Here is a 20,943-nt window from a genome sequence, read left to right as displayed (position 1 = left end):
TCTCCTTCATTATTCTTTTTCAGGAATGTTTTGGTTATTCTGGGTTCCCTTGCAATTCTATGTGAATTTTAGAAGTCCAAAGTCCACTGGGATTATGTTGAATCTGTTCACCAGTTTGGGGGTATTGACATTTTGACAATGTGAGATCTTAAAATCTATGGATACAGGATGTTTCCATGTCCATGAATTGAAATCTTTAATTTATTTCAACAGTATTTTGTAGTTTTCAGAGAATATATATTTCACAGCCAGGCATGGTGGCCCATGCCTGTAACCCCAGTGACTTGAGAGGCTGAGACAGGAGGATCACAAGTTCAAAGCCAGCCTCAGCAAAAGTGAAGAACTAGGCAACTCAGTGAGACCCTGTCTCTAAATAAAATACAAAATAGGGCTGGGGATGTGGCTCAGTGGTGGAGTCCCCTAAGTCTAATCCTTGGTACCCCCATCCCTCCCCCCCAAAAGAATATACAGAATATATATTTCACTTGTTTTATTAAATTTATTCATAAATATTTTATTCTTTTTGATGTTATTGTGAATGAAAATGTTTGCTAGAGAATAGAAATACAATTGATTTAGGTATATTGATCTTGAATTCTATAATTTCACTGAATTCATCTGTTAGTTCTAACAGTTTTTAGTGACTTTCCTTATACATGATCCTACATCTGTGAATAGTTGTGACTTTACTTTTTCTTTTCAACCCGGATCCCTGTGTACTTCACTTGCCTCACTGCCTTTCCCCAAACCTCCAGTACCATGTTGGATGTGTGGAAGTGGTGAGAGCAGACACTCTTGTCCTATTCATGATCTTGGGGGAGAGCATCCAGTCTTTCACCATTGGGTGTGATGTCACAGAAGAACTTCATGAGTTGAAGTTGCCTTTGTTTCTGTTTTGTCAATGACTTTTATTAAGAAAGGGTGTGAGATGTTGTCAAATGCTTTTTTGGTATGACCATGTGATTTTGTTTTTTTTTATTCTATTGGTATGATATAATACATTAATTAATTTTCAGAAGTCAAACCAATTTGCATCTCTGAGATAAATTCTATGTTGTCACAGTGCATAATTCTTTTTATATGTTGCTGGACATGGTTTGCCAGTATTTTGTTGAAGACTTTTGCATCTGGATTCATAAAAGATATTGGTTTATAATTTTCTTTTCTTGCAATGTCTTTATCAGTTTTAGTAACAGCATAATGCTGGCCTCATCAAACGAGTTGGGAAGTGTTGACTGCTCTTCCATTTTGGCAAGAGTTTGAGAAGAATAGGTATTGTTTGAATTTATGGTAGAATTCAGTGGTAAAGGCTTCTGGGCATGGGCTTTTCTTCGTGTGTAATTTTTTGATTAGGGATTCAATCTTTTTGCTTGTTATAAGTCTATTCAGACTGTCTGATTCTTTTTGAGCCCATTTGGTGGATGTTTTTACTTTTGACCTACCTATGTCTTTGAATCCAAAGTGTGTTCCTTGATAGATAATAGGTCCATTTTCCATCTTACAAATCACTGTATAATAAACAGTTCAATTTTGTTATTGTTATTTGAATTCTAATAGCTTTCAAGTTACATCACCTCATTTTTCCCTTTCTGCCTGATATCTAGGTGAGCTGATGGTGAAAGGTGGAAATCACATAAGCCCTGATCCAGGCCTTCATCTCGGCACCTAGTTTTCATAAAACCCCAATCTCCCTGATACCTCAAACTATTTTTGGACCTTCATGGGAGCCTGTCAAGCTCTCCTAAGAACTCCTCATTGTGCGACTAATACATCTTACGTTTGCTCTTGGCCCATGTGTACCTCCTCAGCTTTAATGTCCAAGCAAATCTGGGGTGAGCAGACCCATCCCATCTCTGCAGGATGACCACCACACTCTGCCTTTTGATCGAAATGCTAAGTCCATTTACATTTAATGTAATTGCGGATACAGTAGGATTTATATCTACCACCTTGCTGTTTTCTGTATGTCCATGGTATTTCCTTTTTTCGTATTAAATAGATATTTTATAGAACATCATTTTATCTTTCCTTGTTGTTTCTTTTACTATGCATTCTTTGAGTTATTTTCTTTGTCATTGCCCAGGAAATTACAATTAACATCTTAACTCAAAAAACAATTGAGTTCAGATTAATATCAACTTAATTTCAGTAGCATCCCCAAAATACAGGTTTGTTCCCTTCTCCTTTCTCTTGCACTAGTATTGTTGTGTAAATGGCATCTTGACACATTTGGGGAGACAGTTGCACCTCCCCCATGGTGCCTTTTCAGTGTTGGAAAAGGCCATTGTCGTTCCGCTGTGACTGCATTTGGTGACTTTCTCTCTTCTTCACTTCCTGGCACATCCTCAGTGCTGGAGGGTTCTGAAGAGAAGGGGAAGTCTCAGTTAGGGTTCATAAGGTAAAAGCCATCTTCCTTCAGAGGACAGGACACATATGAATTGGAGAACATCCTAAAGGTTTCCTGGATCCAATGAATCAAGGGCCAAAATGTTTGAACCAGAACCATCCCTGAACACTGGCCAGTTCCATCAGAGTCCCCTGAGGGAGTCACAAACAATTCAGTTTTAGGAGTCCTATCTTTGGAAATTGAGGGGCTCAGGAATCTGAATTCTTATGAAAGTTTTTCAGGGATTCCGATGTTTGGCCGGGATTGTGTCTGTCTGGTGTGTCGAGGCCAAGGGTCTTGGGGATGAGCTGGCTCTTGCCTGGTTCATTGCAGCAGGACTTAGATAGCTGTGGATAGGAGCAATTTCAGCCCAGGTGAGAGCCGGGAGGAGAGAAGGAGGCAGAGCTTAGAAGTGGATGCTGGGGTTGTCGGCCAATGGAACCTCTCTCCCTCCCTCTCTTCCCACCAGTGGTCCGGTACCGAGTGACTGTATGCACAGGGGAACTCGAAGGTGCGGGGACTGATGCCAACGTCTATCTCTGCCTTTATGGTGATGTGGGGGACACCGGGGAGCGGCTGCTGTATAACTGCAGGAATAACACCGACCTCTTTGAGAAGGGCAGTGTAAGTTGCCTCCCCTCCCCTCCCTTCCCGACTGGTTTCCCTTCTTTTATCTTCCCCACTCTTTTTTTTTTTTTTTTTTTTGGTACTAGGGATTCAACCCAGAGGCACTCAACCACTGAGCCACATCCCAGTCCTATTTTGTATTTTATTTAGAGTCAGGGTCTCACTGAGTTGCTAGGTGCCTTGCTTTTACTGAGGCTGGCTCTGAACCTATGGTCCTCCTGCCTCAGCCTCCTGAGCTGCTGGGATTACAGGTGTGCGCCATTGCACCTGGCCTCTCTGCTCTTTTAAAATAGAGTCAATGACTGATATTGAGACTTCAGCCACCAAATAGCCTTTCTCTGAATGGGGAAAATGGGCGACTGGGGAGTCCTGACAGGAGCCAAGCAGTGCCTGGCTTATTTGGTCCCTAAGCATTTGTCCGGCTGGGATTCACTAACTTGCATGACACCTACCAAGCTCCTAGGACGATGCAGCTAGGACCTGGAGAGCCACCCTAAAGGCTGTAGCCCCCTCCTCACCCCTGAGCTTTGAGAAGAGGGGAGGGAGAGCAGTACCTTTCTTACCTCCAGGAAGGAGAGGGGAGAAGGATTCTGGGCCTCTGTGTGGCACTAGTGAACTCAGGCTGGGGGAAAGTCGGGCATCTAAGGCCAACGTGGAAACTCTACATTCTCCACTAAGACCACTGGGGGCATCTCGTTCAAAGTCCTTTGTGAAAAAGAAACCAAGAAAGCCACTAGGCATGGGAGTGGGAGAACAGGGCTCTGCTCCCAACCTTTTTACAACTGTTGTAAGTATTCCCTGTCACCCCATGCACCCAGTGGGTTTACTGGGGAGGGCTTATGAATCAGTGGGGAAGGAGGCAGGCAGGTAGGGGGCAAACAAGCTGTGAGCCAACCACTCCATTCCTCTGTGCCTCCTTTTCCTCCTCCTAAAATGAGGGAAAGGATGCCTACCTGTGGCTGGCCTTGTGAGGTTGGGGATGGCTGTTGTAATGCCCCTCAAACCTGCCCCACAGCACACAGTCGATGCTCAGTAAAATCATTGCTGCAGATGAAGTGAGGCGCTAGTGAGCTCACAGGCAAAGGGGCAACTGCAGAAGCCTTCACCCTGTCTCCTTCCTCTGCCACCCCTTCCTTGGTGAGTGTCAGTCAGCTTTCCATGGCTGTGACGAAATACCAGACAGAAATCCATTTAAAACAAGAAAGATGTATTATGGATCACAGTTTCAGAGGTTTCAATCCATGGTTGTGTGGTGCTCTTGCTATGGGCCTGTGATGAGGCAGAGCATCATGGCGGGGAACCTGTGGTAGGGCAATGCTTCTTACTTCATGGTGGCTGGGAAGAGAGGAGAATCCAGGGACAAAATATGCCCTTCAAGGCACGCCCCCAGTGACCTATCTCTTCCCACTAGGCCCCACCTCCTAAAATATCCACCACCTCCCAACAGCACCACCTGCTGGGGTCCATGTCTTCAACGCACAAGCCTTTGGGAACATTCCAGACCCCAACTATAACAGTCAGGACAGGATGGACCCTGGGAGGAGCGTGGAGGCCTGTTGTGAGGCCAATCCAAGTTGGCTTAGTTCTTAGATCTTGGCTATGGGCAAAGATTCTCTGAGCAGGCTGTTGCGGGGGGGGGGGGCGGGCAGGGCATCTGGGGAGAGGAGGTGGGCTGCCTTGCCTTCCCTTGCAGTCTTACATTTTTCTCTCCTTCCCACCCACCCACATTTTTCTCCACTCTTCTCCTCCTACATCTTCTGACATCTCTGTCCGTAACTCCCACATATCCTCCTCTAGACCTAAAAACTCCTCATTCCCTTTATTGTTGCTGTCTCAGTGGCAGGAAAGACTTCAAAATTGGCCAGACCACTTGGTTCTCCCAATCAGTTCTAATCATCCCCCTCTTTAGAATAGCTAGTGACTGATAACAGCTTCACATATTTGTATTCCTAGGGGAAGCTGCCTTTTAAAAAGAGATTGTAGGGAATGGCCATGATTTAGCCAAAAAAAAAAAAAAAATCAGATTTCAGTTGTAGGGAACTTGACATGGTACAATAGTTTCAGCAGGAGAAATTGGGAGAGGGGTGAAGTCTGTTCTCCACCTCTGAAAGACCAGGAAGCCAACCTGTCAGCTCTGCCTTCTCCGATTTCTGGGTGTGTGTCTCCCTTTGGTGTTTGGTCCTGGGTAGCTACCATCCAACTGATCCCAACTGACCCGGCTGTCCTTCCCTCTCTGAAGGCCGATGAGTTCACCATCGAGTCTGTCACCATGAGGAAGGTGAGGCGGGTGAGGATCAGACATGACGGCAAGGGCCCAGGGAGCGGCTGGTACCTGGAACGGGTGCTGCTGAGAGAGGAGGGGCAGCCCGAGAGTGACAACGTGGAGTTCCCATGTCTCAGGTACCTGAGTCCCATCTGCTCGCGTTTTCTCCAGCTTAGGCTCTGCTCCCTGAGTGTGGAGGGGACCCAACGCTACTGCCAGGACCAGGGAGCAAAACAGTGGCTTAAGGCTGTTGTGGGGGGAAGAGTCCCACATCCCACCCACCACTGGCAGGGTGTCCAGGTGCACTTCTGATTTGCTCCATTTAAGTGTCAAATGTTGGTATTTTCTTATAATAAAAGTTGACAATCTCTGAATTTAAATGAGAGCTACTGGAAACAATTAATTGCGTGCTGACTTAAGCTTTTGAATTTAAGGTGTGCTTTTGTTTAAATAGCCTTCCGACCGCATCTTTTCCCAGTTGACATCTTTTCAAGCTATCTTGCTTGTCGGCATTTCCTTTCCCCAGCTTGTGAGCCAGTAAAGCTTCTTTTCCCGTTTTCTTTTTCTGAAGCACTTGGATTTCTTACATAGTCACTTGGGTTCCTGTTGACTTCCAGAAGTCTCTGAGCAAGGTGGTCCTTTGCATTCTCCTGGAGCCATGGCAGGAGGTGCACCCAGTAGGATTAGCTTGGGGCCTGATCCCCCAAGTTGCCTCTCTCCTCAGCTGATCTGCCAGGATCAGGAAGCATTGAGCTAGGGCAGGTGTGTGTGTGTATGTGTGTGTGTGTGTGTGTGTGTGCATGCATGCACGCACGCCCGCGCACACACACCCAGGAGAAGAGCAATGAAGCCCCCAACAGATTGACTTATTCATTTAGCAACATCTCACTGTGAAACTGGGCTGGAGCATTTGAAGCCAAAAGAAAACAGCATTTTTTAAAAAAAATATCTATTTATATACTGCAAATATTTAGGTAGAAATGAAATGACGAGTCATGGTTTCCTTTTACCATTGGGAGAGGCTGGGGATGGATCAATGGAGAGAGAAGGGAAAGCTGATGGGATTTCCCGTGGGGAGTGTGTGTGGGGGGTGTGGGGGTGGGGGTGTGGGGAGTGTGGGGGGTAGGGGAGGCCTGCTGGCCTTCCATCCTTCCCCTCTGCAAATGTGTGGCCAGGGTGTTCCTAGCCTTTTCTCCTCTGTAGACTCCGTGGCTATGGGAGTTGCCAGAGTGACCTCAGCCTGACAAGCAGAAAGGGAGGTCCCATGGATCAATTTAGGGGCTCTAGCTGGCAGGCCTGTGTCCCCAAACGCCCCTTATCTATGCTCAGGTTTCCTTCAGGAATCTTCCTGTCTTGGACTCTCCTGTTTCTCTAGTGCTCTGGGATCATAGCACGGAAGGTCAGTGGAAGTGCAATAGCTGAGCTGCCTTCTGTCATTATAAGGTTAGCTCAGAGCCACCTGACCACAAGGTCATGAGAATCTCATGGAAGACCATGAGATTGGGGAGGGAGATTGAGAGAGAAGGGATGGCAGAGACCACAGTGTTGCCTCTGTTGTCCCTAAGACAAGGTGGCACGTGAGCAGAAAAGATGACAGTTCCCAGTGGCCCAAGGTCCACATCAGAAGGGCTATGGGGTAGCAATGCCCCCACTTCCTTCTGGGACTCTGTGGCCCAGGACTTACATCTCTCCGGAGTGCACTAGGGGTGGGCTGTGAAATAAATACCAAGACATAAAGTTAGATACTTTTTTGGTCCAGAGCCAATGTGTTGGTTTCCAAATACCCCAGAGAACACTGAGGCTGTCTCTTCTGCTGCCATGAGCCCCAGATTGCCAACCAGACTGGGCTCCCTGGGCACTGGGAAAGGCATTTCCCAGGTGGGTAGTCCAATGACAGCAGAGAGCTGGGCCATGGCTCACTGTGGCATAGTGACGCGTGACAGCTGTCAAACCCCAAAGGGCACAGACCCAACTTCTTCGCAAAGGTGAATCTCATTCACCCTTGAAGACGCAGATCCAGCCGCCTCCCCTTGAGCCCACCTCCTCCTCTAACTTCTCTAGCACTCACCTGCTCCAGCACCCTCTTTACCTTAGTCCCCAGTGCTGCGCGTAGCCCATCCTGTCTGCTTAGCCCATGCAGGCTCTCCACAGCCGGGGCTGGGTCTTGTTTGTCTCAGTGTCCTGCCTTCTCCCAGCTCAGAGCTCTTAGCACAGGGCTAGGCACACAGAACCCTCTTAGAAAAAGAGGTGGGGGTTTTCTGAGGATAACAATGCCTGTTACTGTGAACGTCAAGGGCCTACATCCTGTGGCCATCGCCTCCCGGCTACATCGACCTGCACGCAGCCCCCACTTGCCGCATCCCGTCCACGGGGGCCTCTGTCAGCTCCCCATTTCATCAGGACACGCCGATCCCTTTGGGATGCTCCTCCTCCTCCTTCTCCTGGCGCACTCACCGCCCTCCTTCTGGTCTCAGCCACATCCAGCTGGCACCTGCTCCAGGAAGTCCTCCTTCACCAGTCTGGGGGGGATGCTGTCTCTGTTGGGAGCCCCTCTGGACCCACTTTTCTTTGCTCAATTCAAAGCTCTGACCTCCCTGGTGACTGGTGTGAGGGCTGGGGCATCTGCCTGCCCCTCTCAAAGCACTGACCTCGTCCTGTTTGCCCACCAGGTGGCTGGACAAGGATAAGGATGATGGGCAGCTCGTCCGAGAGTTGCTGCCCAGTGACAGCAACGCCACACTCAAGAGTGAGTTGTCTTGATGACTGGGCGGTGGGTGTGCCCTTGGCAGGATGGGTGCCCTCCTCCGGCTGGGCAGAAGTGAGCCCTTTGAGAGAACATTTCAAGGAGGCAGCGTTGGGGAGGTGGAGAGGAGTGGCCATGAGGGAGGGGCTGGAAATGGCTGGCATGTCCTTTGGTGCTGTCCCTTTGTGGCCACAGGTGTGAGGCCCTAAATGCATTTGGGTGAACAGAATAGCAAGATCAGTTACCCCAGCTAATGTGCCCTGGCCATGCCCTGGAGAGGAGAGTCCCATTTTGAAGGGACTACAGATGAGGACTGTGTTTACAACTGTTTCCTCCCAGAGGCCTTAGGGTTTTCCTCACTGGTGATATTCCTTCAAGTGCTGGGGTTTCATCATGAGCTCAAGACAACATTTAAAAGAACCTTATCCCTGAATCCTAACAATAGCAACACCTCCTGGTTATTATTTCTGTCTCATTGGCAATATCCCCAAAGGAAGGTGGAACTGATGCTATTTGTTCTTTACATGGGGTACTGAAGTCTGGAGGAGCTAGAGGTTTATATCTGACCTTTCCTAAGGCCAGATCAGAAAGTTGGAACCGGAGTGTCTAGTGTCTGGGCTCACAATTACAGGACTTAAGAGACCCTCAACTGTGGTAGGGGACACTCCCACCCCCTGTACACCAGGCCTACAGTCAGGGATGGAGCTGGCACAAGTGCCCAGGGTGTAGCTGTCTTATATCACTGTTCTTCCTCCTCCAGCAGCCTCCTGTCCTGTCCTGTGGACAGGCCTCCTGCTTTCCCAGTCAGAGTCTTTGATAGGATTTAGATGGAACCTGGCATAAGGAAGAGCTCTTCTAGTTCCTGGTATAGTTTAAAGCAAGGACAAGTGCACTTGGATGTTCCTAGTGGACTGGTCTAGACCAGGCATGGCCACGCTGCAGGGCTGGCCCCTAAAAAGTTGGACTCAGCTCTCTTTCTCTGACCCTGTTTTCCCAGTGGGAAGACCCCAAGTCTTGAGTGGCAGGCCTTGGAAATGGTTTCATTTACCCTCAATGCTGCTTCTCCTTTCCCAAGACACACCTGGAGCACACTTGGAAAACTTTGGATCTTGGCTCATGTTATCCCAGGACTCACCTTTTCCTTGGGTGTTTTATCCTTGCACCCAGGCAATGCAGACCTTTCTGGGTGATAAAATAAAGTCACATCCACATGGGTCCAGTTAAGAGCAGGGGGCTTTATTTAGGTCCATAGCAAGATTTCACTCCAGGTTGGTGACTTCTTAAATGTCACCATCTTGCACCAAACATATGACCTCTGAGCCTCCAATTCCTTGCCCAGGAAACTGGGATGAGCATCCCTAGCCATAATGCTGTGTGCCTGGTGTGCTCAACACTGTCAGATGATGCGCCCTTTGCCTTGGTTTCCTCATCCATCAGAGGAGACGCTGGACCACGTGATTGCTGGACATCCTTGTCTTCAGTTTTGGTGCATTGGCCTGTGGTTTGCAATTTCCTTTCCTGTTCTCAGCATTTACCCCTCTGAAGCAGGCAGGGTACCTATTAAAATTCTGATTTTGCAGATGAGGGGGCTCCACAGAGATGAAGGGAGCTCCTGCCCCGAGTCACAGGACCTGGGTTCTTAACTCACAGCCATGTCTCTCCCAACCACAGACTTCCATTCTGTCCCAGGGACCCTGATCCTTGCCCTCTGACCTGCACTAACCTCCCCTCTCTCTCCCCCTGCCTTGAACTGCTCAGATTTCCGTTATCACATCAGCGTGAAGACTGGGGACGTCTCTGGAGCCAGCACAGATTCCAAGGTCTACATCAAACTCTACGGGGATAAATCCGACACCATCAAGCAAGTTCTTCTCGTCTCTGACAATAACCTCAAAGACTATTTTGAGCGTGGCCGGGTGGACGAATTTACCCTGGAGACCCTGAACATTGGGACTGTAAGTGTCCTTCTCAAGGTTGAGTGATATCATCCACCCATGATCACATAGGTATCTACATGCATGTACATGTACACACTCGTGTACACATAGGTGAGCCTGTTTTGAAGGAAAAGAGTTGTTAACTTGGGGATTGTTTATGCGGGGTGCTGTTTTTCAGATATGACCTAGAGCCGCTGAAGACCTGTGAACAGTGGCTAAGCTCCCAGGGCCTCACGGAGGGTGGGATTTTAGTAGCTTTACTGCCCCCCAACATTTTACCTACATGGCCAGAACCAGTGCACCTGGAGAGGGGACATCGGGTTCGGATAAGGAAAAGAGAAAAGGAAGTACTTCAAGGAGTGCCTGAAAATGCTTCCCAGCGCCAGGCCTGAGTGCCACTGGAATTGTTTCAGTGGACAATTCCAAGTCACCACTATGCTGTCTTAGGGGGTGGGACCCAAGAGTCTTCCTCTCTCAAGGTTCCAGGTGGCCCTGCTGTAGGAGATCTGAGCACTTCATTAAAGGTAAACAAAGTCCTCCACTAGAGTGGTGAGGCCGCTTCAATCAGTGCATCCTGCTGCAGCGGGGAAAGAGGCCGGTGCCAAGTGAACCCAACTTTGATGTGTGCAGAGGTTTCCAAGGCATTTTAAAGGGCAGAGGAGGGAATGGGAGGAGGGTGAACAGTGATTCAGAGTTGGGGCAGTGAGGAATCACAGGGGTAAGGGGAGGTTGGACCCTGTTAGGGTTTCATCTGGAATGTCCCCCAAAAGCTCTGTGTTGAAAGCCATGTTCAGAGGCAAAGACTTTGATCATAAGGACTCTGACCTCATCAATGGATCAGTCCATTTGATGGATAATAATTTGAACAGATTGACTGAGAGGTGGTGAAAACGATAGGCAGATGGGGTGTGGCTGGAAAGTAGGTCATGGGGCCATGGCCTCGGGGGCTCTATCTGCCCCGACCCCTTTCTGTGTCATTTCTCTGCCTCCTGGCTGCTGTGAGCACAGCGGATTTCCTCTGCCATGCTCTTGTATCATGATATCGCTGCCCTGGAGCCAGACAACTATGGACTGAATCTCCGAAATCACCAGCCAAAATGATTTTTCTTTCCTCTTCTGAGTTGTTTTCATCAGGTGTTCGGTCACAGCAATGAAAAGCTGATGAACACAGACCACAGGACACCCATCTGGGATTGCTCACTGGCACCTATTCTAGTTAGGTTCTACCCTCCCAGCACCTGAACTCAGGACCACCTGCAGGTCCAGCTAGAACCCAGAGCGTATTCTTTTGGCAGCCTCGGGTTTTCTCAGGCAGGCATTTTAGGGGCAGTAGGGTCGTCCTAGGAATGTAGCCTTGAGCTGTTAGAAACTGTGCTAGTGTTTTGTTCAAGTCATTTTAGGTCAAAGTTGGGGCTTAGCCAAGAAAGATCTGAGTAGCCTGGCTAGGGGTTGGTCAAGGTGAGACTCTGTACTTGACTTGGAGAAACAAAGATCTAAACCCTGAACTCCACCACTGGCCACAGCCCCCAAAATGTCTGTGTGGGGATATGTGTTGCACCTGCTGCTCTCAGGGGGCCGCGTGGTGGGAACTGAAGCAGTGGCAAGCCCTCTGCTTCCCTGCCCTGCACCTCTCTGTGAAGCACCCTATTTCTAGAATTCTCTCCTCCCAACAACACACACTCTGGAGAACAGTCTCATATCACTTATCTCTTGAGGTTCATGAACTTCAATCTAGGTTTTCCTTGATCAAAATGTATTTACATTTTAAGTTGAATCAGTAACTGTAGAGTGGAAATGTTTTTCCTTTTCCTAAAGGATTTCTGGCAGCAGCCAACAGATCAATGAAACATGGGGGAGTGGGAAGGGAGGTAGTGGGAGAGCATGTAGACCCTGCCTTGTATTGCCAAAACCCCCTCAGTGTGGCCAAGAAGCTGGGCGCTGAGCCCCATCTGCCAACTGCCTGGTCAGGGGCCCAGCATGCCCGGGCCACTTAACTTTGTTTACATCGGTTTTCTGATTTTCAACATCAGCATTAGAAGTGCTCAGTATGCCACTGAACAATTACTCTACCTCAAGGTCAAGGTGCTATAGGATTGAATGACAGTCCCTGTCCTTGGGGAGCTTCCAGTCATATCAGATAGAAGACGCAGCCTTGCCTTGAGTTTTTCAGTCTGTATCTTTCAGGGACATTTATAGTCCCACCCCACAGGAAAACAGTGAAACTCCTGTGTCTCTTGGCGTGCACCCAGAGGGACCTCAGACCTTGTAAACAGCTGGTTTCCTTCTGACAAGCAGGGGACGGGGCTTCATGCACTAGCATGTGGTAATGGTTCCATTACCAGCTGGAAAGACTCTTAGTATCTGGGAGAGCAAGGAGCAAGGTCTGCACAGATACTTTTTAAGATCTGCCCCTTTGGCACAAGACATGGCTAATGTCACCCTCCAAACTATCACAGAGGGAATCTCAGGGCAGGAAGGGTTCTTAAAGATCATCAGATAATTCCACAAAACATAAAAGCAATCAGAACGATGATCCCTGTCACCTGCATGCAAAGATGTTAACAAATGGCAAAGCAATTGGCTAGAGAGGGACAGTCTCCCTGAGAACAAGCTGGAGGAGGGGATGGGGGTCCCAGGCAGGAGGGGAGACTCCCTGGTCCCCCAGCTGGCAGATGGCAGGTGGCCCTTTGGGCCAGGACTCTCTCTGCCTGTCCTGGGAGCCTCCCTCTTCCGAGGAGCTGGAGATCCCAGCTGAGGGGAGAGAGTGAGGGAGGCTGGGAAGTTTGCACATCCTGCTCCTGGTACACCTTCACTGGGGTCTCCTTCCAGATCAACCGGCTGGTCATCGGGCACGACAGCACGGGCATACACGCAGGGTGGTTCCTGGGCAGCGTCCAGATCCGCGTGCCTCGCCAAGGCAAGAAGTACACCTTCCCTGCCAACCGCTGGCTGGACAAGAACCAGGCGGATGGTCGCCTGGAGGTGGAGCTTTACCCCAGTGAGGTCGTGGAGATCCAGAAATGTATGCAAGAGGCTGGTGGGACCTGCAGTGTGGATCCCCCTGTGTGCTGAGGCTGGGGAAGGAGGGCGGACCCTGGGCAGCTGGGTCTTGTCTCCAACTGGTGGGGGGAGGGGAGTTCTGTGGGGAGATGATGGGGTCTTCCGATTGCCTCCAGTACCATGGTTCTGGGAGGCAGTAAGGGCGTATTTTACAGATGGAGAAACTGAGGACTCCACAGATGGAATTTTTTTTTTTTCTGGGATAAAGGCAGCAAATGATATTATCTGGAAAATGCACATTCTCAGCCCTGTGGAGAAGAGTTTGAGGCATAGTCTGTGTCCTGCCCTGGGAGGACTGGCTGAGCAGATAAGACAGCTCACTCATTTATTCAGGAGCTATCTATTGAAGCTGCTCAGAGCCATCCCTGCTCTGGGCTTTGTGGAGGCAGCAGAGAGCAAAACAGAAAAAACTCCTGTCCTCACGGGCTCTACGTCACACCCCCGTGGCAATAAATAGAAAAGATAAAGCAGCAGAGCTCTGAAGAAAATGAAGCGGGGTGAGGGGTTTGCAGTGGAGTGGGTGGAGGGGCATCTTGGACAGGGTGGTAACAGGGAAGTTCAAGGTGATCTGGTCTCCACTGCATTTCATGTGAGCCCCAGAGCATGGTAGGTCAGAGACTCCTGAGGGTGTCTAGAGGGGTGGAGAGACAGTGGGACCAAATTACGACAGGGGAAGGTCCCTCCCTCCCCTGTCTACCTCCACCCTGGGAACAGCTGCCCTCGGCTCACACCCACAGGCACCCCCCACCCTGGAAAGAGCCCCGCCCCAAGTCAGCTTTTCCCTTGCCAGGACCTTTGGTATCTTTTCCTGTGCACCTTACCTCCCCAGCCTACCCCAAAGTTCTCCAAAAGCTGTACCATACACACGTGCTCCCATGGCACCTGTCGATGTAAGAACGGCCCCTTCCCTCTTTTATGAGTTAAAACTTGATTTCCAATACAGCAGTCCGGGTACTAGCCAAGGACATAAAGATTTAGAAACAACACAACAACAGCACAGGGGTGGGGTGCAGCTCGGTGGTCAACCACTCGCCTAGTATGTACAATGCTCTGAGGTTCCATCCCCAGCACCACAGTCCCCCCAACACCCCCTCCCCCAGAGCAATCTGACCTTTCCCTTCCTTTTCATCCTATCTCACTGTAACTAATTTAGTTTGTTCCTCTGAAATGTAGCTCTGAGCTTTTAAATAATATGCTTATCTGTTTTTTATTTTTCAGTCTTAGACATTACCTGTTATGTCTTATTATGGAAGAGGACTTGACTGTAGTGTAGCCTGGAGTCTGATTGGTTAGGCTTGCCTTTTCCACCTGCTACTCAATTCCTCTAAGCCTCAGTTTGTCCATCTGCAAGATGGGGATGATCATACTTCCTCATAGTGCTGGGAACAGGTTAGATAAGATGGTGCTGTGAAGCCGGAGACACATGGCACAGACTCGGGAATGTTTGTTTTGTGATCACCGTGATTGCTATTACTAAATGTCCCCTTTCTCCCACATTTGTCTTCTCAGTGGTCCACTATGAGGTTGACATTTGGACAGGGGATGTGGGTGGCGCAGGTACCACTGCCCGAGTCTACTTGCAGATTTATGGCGAGGAAGGCAAGACTGAGGTGCTCTTCCTCTCCAGCCGCTCCAAGGCTTTTAATCGGGCATCCAAGGACACGTTCCAGGTGTGTGGGGTGAGCAGCAGGGGTGCCCATAGAGGTCTACTGGACACCAAGATAGTTCCCTGGCTGTTCTTATTTCCCAGCCACATCCACTCGAGAACAGCTGCCTCTCTCCATCTGAGTGAGAGATGCTGCTTGGAAAACAGATTCCCTGGGGGCAGTGAAGCAGGGTGTAGAGTTTTGGACTGGGCTCAATCAAGTTTTACCTTGTGACTTGGACAGGAAACCCCCTCTCCAGGCCTGAGTTTTGGGCCTATAATGAAGGGATTGAGCTAAATCAGGGGTTATCTTTGGTCTCAGGTCAAAGACGGGTGTGAGGAACTTTAAGAAAAAGGTCCTGTCAAGCTGGAACTAGGCCAGAGTCACAGGTGTCTGGCACATTGGAGCTGGAGAGGCCTCGTTGAGTCAAATGCCCTCATACGCTGCTGAGTAGGCCCAAGTGTTTGACCTGAGTCTCAACTTCCTCCTTAGTTAAAACCTAGCTCTGTAATGCCTGCCTGGCTGGCTTCATGGTCCCTGTAATGATCAATGTTAGGGAAGGCACTCAGGAAACTGGCCAGTGATGGAGATGTGACTGAGCTGTGCACCTTCTAGGGGCCAGCTGGCTAGGTTTCGGGGAGCAGGCACAGTTGGAAGGGCAGATGGGAGGGGGCACAGACAGCCCTCCATGGGGAGGGTGGTCACAAGGTGCTATGAGTAGGCAAGTGCTGGAGAGGAGAACTATTGTACTCAAGGCATGACTTGCCAGGCCTAGTGCCCATTCCCAAGTTAGTGGAAAAGAATAAATTCTGCGTGCCCTGGACTCCATCTTGGCTGGTAGTTTTTTCACAAAGATGGTTTGGCCAATTGTGAGTTCATGAGCAGGAGGTCAGGGGATTTGCAGTCTCCTCTAGGCCTAGAATCCAATAGTGGGACCCTGGGTGACCATGAGGCAGCCCTATAGGCCTTAGTTTTCCATGGCACTCAAGTGGGATAACTGGGGGAACCAGGCTTTGAAAAGGGTCAAATGCCCAGCCAGGGGCTTTTCAGGATCAGGGTACCTAGGAGGAGCTGGACTAGCAGAGACCCATGTGAACCTCTCCCTGGAGCCTGTAGGGACCAGACCTCGTCTTATGCAGGTCCTTCCTGAGAGCTCGTGGTTCAAGACAGAGTGACAATGCCATCTAAGACTGATGACTCTATCTACACTGTCCTTTGAGCCAGTTTGTGCTATGCCTAGTGGGGAGACTTAAAATGATGGTCCCCACTCTGAAGGAACTCAGAGCTCTTGAGGGCAAAGAGTGTATCCAAGCCAGGCCAGAACTAGCTCCAAACTCTGGAGGAGGGGACAAGCATTCCAACTGATGCTGTGTGTCTGGGATGGCCTTAGACATCTGGGGACATGGATGTGAGTTTTGTTTTTAAAAAAAGAACATTTTTTCTTTTTGCTTATTACAAAAGTTATATATGCTAAATACTAAAAAACATGGAAAGTGAACACTGAAAGATACAGAACATTTTCAAAAAAGTGATAATAAAGCACAGGAATCAGAACGAATATGTTTGAGCTAGGGGTGAGGAGAGAATAAAGACAGACCAAGAGAGAGAACTGCATAACAAAGATGTGGAAATAGGAACAATAGGAATGAATGGTGTGTGTGTGTGTGTGTGTGTGTGTGTGTGTGTGCATGTTTGAAAGAAACAGGGAAAAAAGATTGGCTCCCACAGGGGGTAGAAGAAAAGAAGTTTGGGGGTCACTGGGACCAGGTCAGAGGAGCCAAGCTGGGTGTGATTGGCGAGGAGGAGCATGGAGGCCCCTGCCTTGTCTGGGCCACAGCCCAGCAAGCAGGCCCTGCTCCTGACTCTGCAGGGGAGGTGGGGAGGACACAGGGCCACCCCAGCCACTGGCCTGTGCTCTGCACAGCTGGAGGCGGCGGACGTGGGTGAGATCTACAAGATCCGGCTGGGGCACACGGGCGAGGGCTTTGGGCCCAGCTGGTTCGTGGACGCGGTGTGGCTGCGGCACCTGGTGGTGCGGGAGGTGGAGCTCACGCCGGAGCAGGAGGCCCGGAAGAAGAAGGAGAAGGAGAAGCTGCGGCAGCTGCTCAAGAAGGAGCGGCTGAAAGCCAAGCTGCAGAGGAAGAAGAAGAAGAAGAAGAAGGGCAGCGATGAGGAGGAGGAGGGGGAAGAGGAGGAGTCCTCCTCAGAGGAGTCCTCGTCAGAAGAGGAGGAGGAGGAGGAGGAGTCCGAGGAAGAAGAGGAAGAGGAGGAGCAGGGGCCGGGGATGCAGGAGGTGATTGAGCAGTACAAGTTCGAAGTCCACCGCTGGCTGGCCCGGGGCAAGGAGGACAATGAACTTGTCGTGGAGTTGGTGCCAGTGGGCCGATCTGGTCCTGAGCGTAAGCCTGAGGGGCCATAATCCCCTAAAGGGACCAGGGAGGGGTCAGGGGTGGCTTGGTCTCCCTCACATAAAGGCTGAGTAGGTGGGCACCCATCATGATTCTGGAATAGCTCTGTTGACCTGTGTCTGAAAAGCCACCAGGGACAGTTCTCTTTGGGCTGAGCATGGCCCTTGTCCTGAGTCACTCAAGAGGAACCAATGGCTTGGAGAGGGACCCTGAAATAACTAAATGTGGGGCGCACAGGAGAGAGGGATGTGGAGGCCAAATGTTGCTCTTAGCCTCACTGTGAAGGCGTACTGGGCTGGAGGAGAGGCAGGTTCAGTTCCAGGTTGGAGCAGAGGTTCCTGTAGATTCTTCCTCTTCCCAGGGTCTGCCTGGACCTGCTCTCAGGCCCATCTCATTGATTGCCCTCCTCAATGCTGTATCTCTCTGTGTCTCCAGCCAACACCTATGAAGTCCAGGTGATCACAGGGAATGTGCCCAAGGCCGGCACAGATGCCAATGTCTTCCTGACCATCTACGGTGAGGAGTACGGGGACACGGGCGAGCGGCCCCTGAAGAAGTCAGACAAATCCAACAAGTTTGAGCAGGGGCAGGTAGAGTGAGGGGTCTCCATTCCCTTGGGGGTGGGACTCAGGAATGGGGCCTGGTGCCTTTGGATGGTCCCCATGGCGTCCCCACCCAGCACAGCATCTGCTAAGTGTCTAGCTGGGTGCTTCTTTCAATCCATTGAGGCACACCAGCACATGGTGGGGTATGAGAAGAGGACAAGCAGGTTCTAGCACATGGAGCCCATAGGCTAGCTGATTCTCAGGGACAACTAGAGAACAGTATCTGAGAGAGGCTCAGGCACAGAGCAGGCTGAGCAGGGCTTCCTGGATAAAGGGCTTACCACGGGGTGTCTTGAAGAAGCCTGGTGGGAAGGGGAGACTTCAGCTGGGCAGATGAGTATGGTGCAGGTGTGTAACGATTACTGTGAGCCAAATGTCGTGGTGCACCCCTGTACTCCCATTGACTTGGGAGACTGAGGCAGGATGATCGTAAATTCAAAGGTAGTCCAGACAACTTAGAGAGACCCTGTTTCAGATAATAAAAGGGGTTGGGGATGTAGTTTAATGGTAGAACACCCTTGGGTTCAATCATCAGTGGCAACAAAAGTAAAATAAAAATGAAAAAGATAGTGAAAGGTGTTTGCAGAAGACAGGAGGACAGCAAAGAGGTGGAGGGAGGAAAGTGCTCAGGTGTGAGGATGGAGCATCTGCTCCCGAGCTGTGGTTGGTGCTGTTGGGTGGTGGATAAGCTAGGATAAGACCAATAGGGTGGGTGTGGCCACAATGTGCTTGAAAGTCAGCCTGGAAGGCTGGACTGTGTCCTGAGGCAGTGGGAATCCATGAAAGAAATGCAAGCCTCTTCCTCTTCCAGGTGTAGATGGAAAAGCAGGAAAAAATAAAGCCATCATTTTTATCCTTTGAGGTGTCACAAAATCCCCTGTCCCCTATCCTTCCCATTCCTGTCTTCATCCCCAAATCAGGTTCTTTGATCAACACAGAGGAGGAAAAACAATGACCGAATCCATTAAAATACTTCCCGGCTCATGACGATTTTTATTCCGGGGCTCTAGCGTTTTTCTTCAGCCCTCCTTCCAGGGCTTGAGGACTAGGAATCCCTCCTGGGTTTCAGTGGTCTCCCAGAAAAATTATAGCCCCTACATTCCTAGACTGGGGAAAAACTGCTGTAGAAGACAAAACTAGTACACTTGGTGAAATCTGAATATGGACTGTATATTAGATAATGCTACAGTCCCAAGTCATACAATAACATTTTGGTCAATGACAAATGGCATATATAGCAGTGATCCCATAAGATTATATTACCTAGTGACATCCTAGCTATCTTAGTTTTTGTAAGTTCACTCTTATTTGTTTTTGTTGTTTGTTTGTTTGTTTGGGGGTATCAGGGATTAAACTCAGGGGCACTCAACTACTGAGCCACATCTCCAGCCTTAGTTTTCATTTAGAGACAGGGTCTCACTGAGTTGCTTAGCACCTCACTATTGCTGAGGCTGGCTTTGGACTCACATTCCTCCTGCCTCAGCCTCCTGAGCTGCTGGAATTACAGGTGGATGCCACCACACACAGCTCTTATTTATTTTTTGTTCACGTAATAACAAAACTCCCTTTGTAACATGATTTTCAAAACATATCCTCATCATTAAATGATGCATGTCTATAATGTATGGACACTAAGTTTCCTGAATTTGGTCATCACACCGTGACTATATGAGAATGTTCATAATATTTAGGGATGAAGGATCATGGTTTCTTCCACTTACTTTTGACTGATTCAGAATAAAAGTAGAAAGAGAGAGAGAGCAAGAGAGAGAACAGATTGAGTAATACAGAAAATGTTGCATGTAAGTGCAGAATCTAGGTTAAGGTGAGCAGACTGTCATTACATTATTTCTGCAAGCTTTCTGAATATTTGAAATCTTTTGCAAAATAAAGAGTCAAAAGAGGATAGCCAAGAATACCCCATTCACGTAAAGGGTCCTGGTGTTGTCAGCTTCCTCCTGTGCATATGGCAGCCTACGTACACGTGTATGATTCCCATTCCGTCTTCCCACCTAAGTGGCGAGCAGCCCCAAGCCTTCTGTTTCTGTCAATCACTTTGGATTTGCGCAGGACTGACTCATGGCAGGTGCTTAATGGAAATTTGGGGTTGAAGGAGATGATGCACTCGTGCACACATATACAGAATCTCTGTGCACGCCCATGACACACATACAATACGAATGCCGGTATCCAGCAGACTCGTCAACTCTCTACCTCTCTCTTCACTTTCCCTCTCTTCCCTCCACCTTGCTGGGCAGTGAGAGCAAGAAGATCCCCTGGGCAGGGGCTGGTTAAATACCAACAGCGCAGAGCAAACTCCAAACTGATGAGTTGCAGTTTCCATCACCCCAGCCCTGGTTGCTTTGGGGTCTTATCATCCACCTCAGGTGCTGGGTACTTGGGAGAGTGGGGCTGATGGCAAGTTGGGGAGAGGGTGGATCTGGCTACTCTGGCTCCTCCTAGACAGACACCTTCACCATCTATGCCATTGACCTGGGAGCTCTGTCCAAGATTCGGATTCGCCATGACAACACAGGCAGCAGACCAGGCTGGTTTCTGGACAGAATAGACATCACCGATGTGAACAATGAGATCACGTGAGTGGGGCTGGAGGAGAGGGAGAGAAGGCCATCCTTGCCACTAAGATAATCCTGAGAGAGGACTGCAGGTGGGTGAAGTGATGTCTGTGGGTGAGGGTGGGATAGCTGTGACTCTGTGGGTTTGGTCCTGTGGAAGGGTGGGTGTCTTGCCTCCTTCCCTCTCAATGGGCAGCCCACTGGAGCTTCTAGTTCTCAGGTGACAGTCTGAAGACCAGCCACTCCAGTTGGCCCATCCATTCTGAGAGATTTCAATCCCTATCAAGCCTCACACACCTAGTCTCTGTGTGCAGTCTTAGCTCACCCAGAAGTCCCTCCATGGAAAAAAGAGCATCCCACACCTAGTTTCAATGTTCTAGACCAGAGACCAGCAACCCTTTTCTATAAAGGCTGTATAAAAATTATTTCTAGCTTTGCAGGTCATTTGGTCTCTGCAACAACAACTTTGCTGGTGAAGTACAAAAGCGTCTCTGGATGATAACTAAATGGATGGGCGTGACTGGGTTCCAGTCAATCTTCATCTACGATCACTGAGATTTGAATTCTGTGTAATTTTCATGCCACAAAATATTATCCATCTTTAGTCCCCCTCCCCCAACTATTTAAAAATGCAAAACTCATGTTAGCTCATGGGATGTACATAAATAAGCAGGTGGTGGGCCAGCTCTGGC

General features: G+C 49.4%; 1 protein-coding gene across 3 annotated transcripts in view; it reads left to right on the top strand.

The window, feature by feature from the left end:
* Positions 1-20,943, top strand: part of LOXHD1 (lipoxygenase homology PLAT domains 1) — a gene marked incomplete at both ends in the record, with an annotated part of 139,103 nt that overhangs the window by 55,287 nt on the left and 62,873 nt on the right. For 2 of the 3 annotated variants that reach the window (XM_081263227.1, XM_081263226.1), the window contains 9 exons: positions 2,856-3,010; positions 5,253-5,413; positions 7,946-8,022; positions 9,778-9,974; positions 12,786-12,978; positions 14,526-14,686; positions 16,587-17,061; positions 17,506-17,660; positions 20,139-20,272. In XM_081263227.1, coding sequence (XP_081119353.1) covers positions 2,856-3,010; positions 5,253-5,413; positions 7,946-8,022; positions 9,778-9,974; positions 12,786-12,978; positions 14,526-14,686; positions 16,587-17,061; positions 17,506-17,660; positions 20,139-20,272 — 1,708 coding nt within the window. The remainder of the gene's footprint in view (positions 1-2,855; positions 3,011-5,252; positions 5,414-7,945; positions 8,023-9,777; positions 9,975-12,785; positions 12,979-14,525; positions 14,687-16,586; positions 17,062-17,505; positions 17,661-20,138; positions 20,273-20,943) is intronic. The other variant, XM_081263228.1, reaches the window with a different exon arrangement.

This window comes from Spermophilus citellus, assembly GCF_964194105.1.
Source record: "Spermophilus citellus genome assembly, chromosome: 12".
Taxonomy (NCBI): domain Eukaryota; kingdom Metazoa; phylum Chordata; class Mammalia; order Rodentia; family Sciuridae; genus Spermophilus; species Spermophilus citellus.
This window is presented reverse-complemented; position numbering and strand designations above follow the sequence as displayed.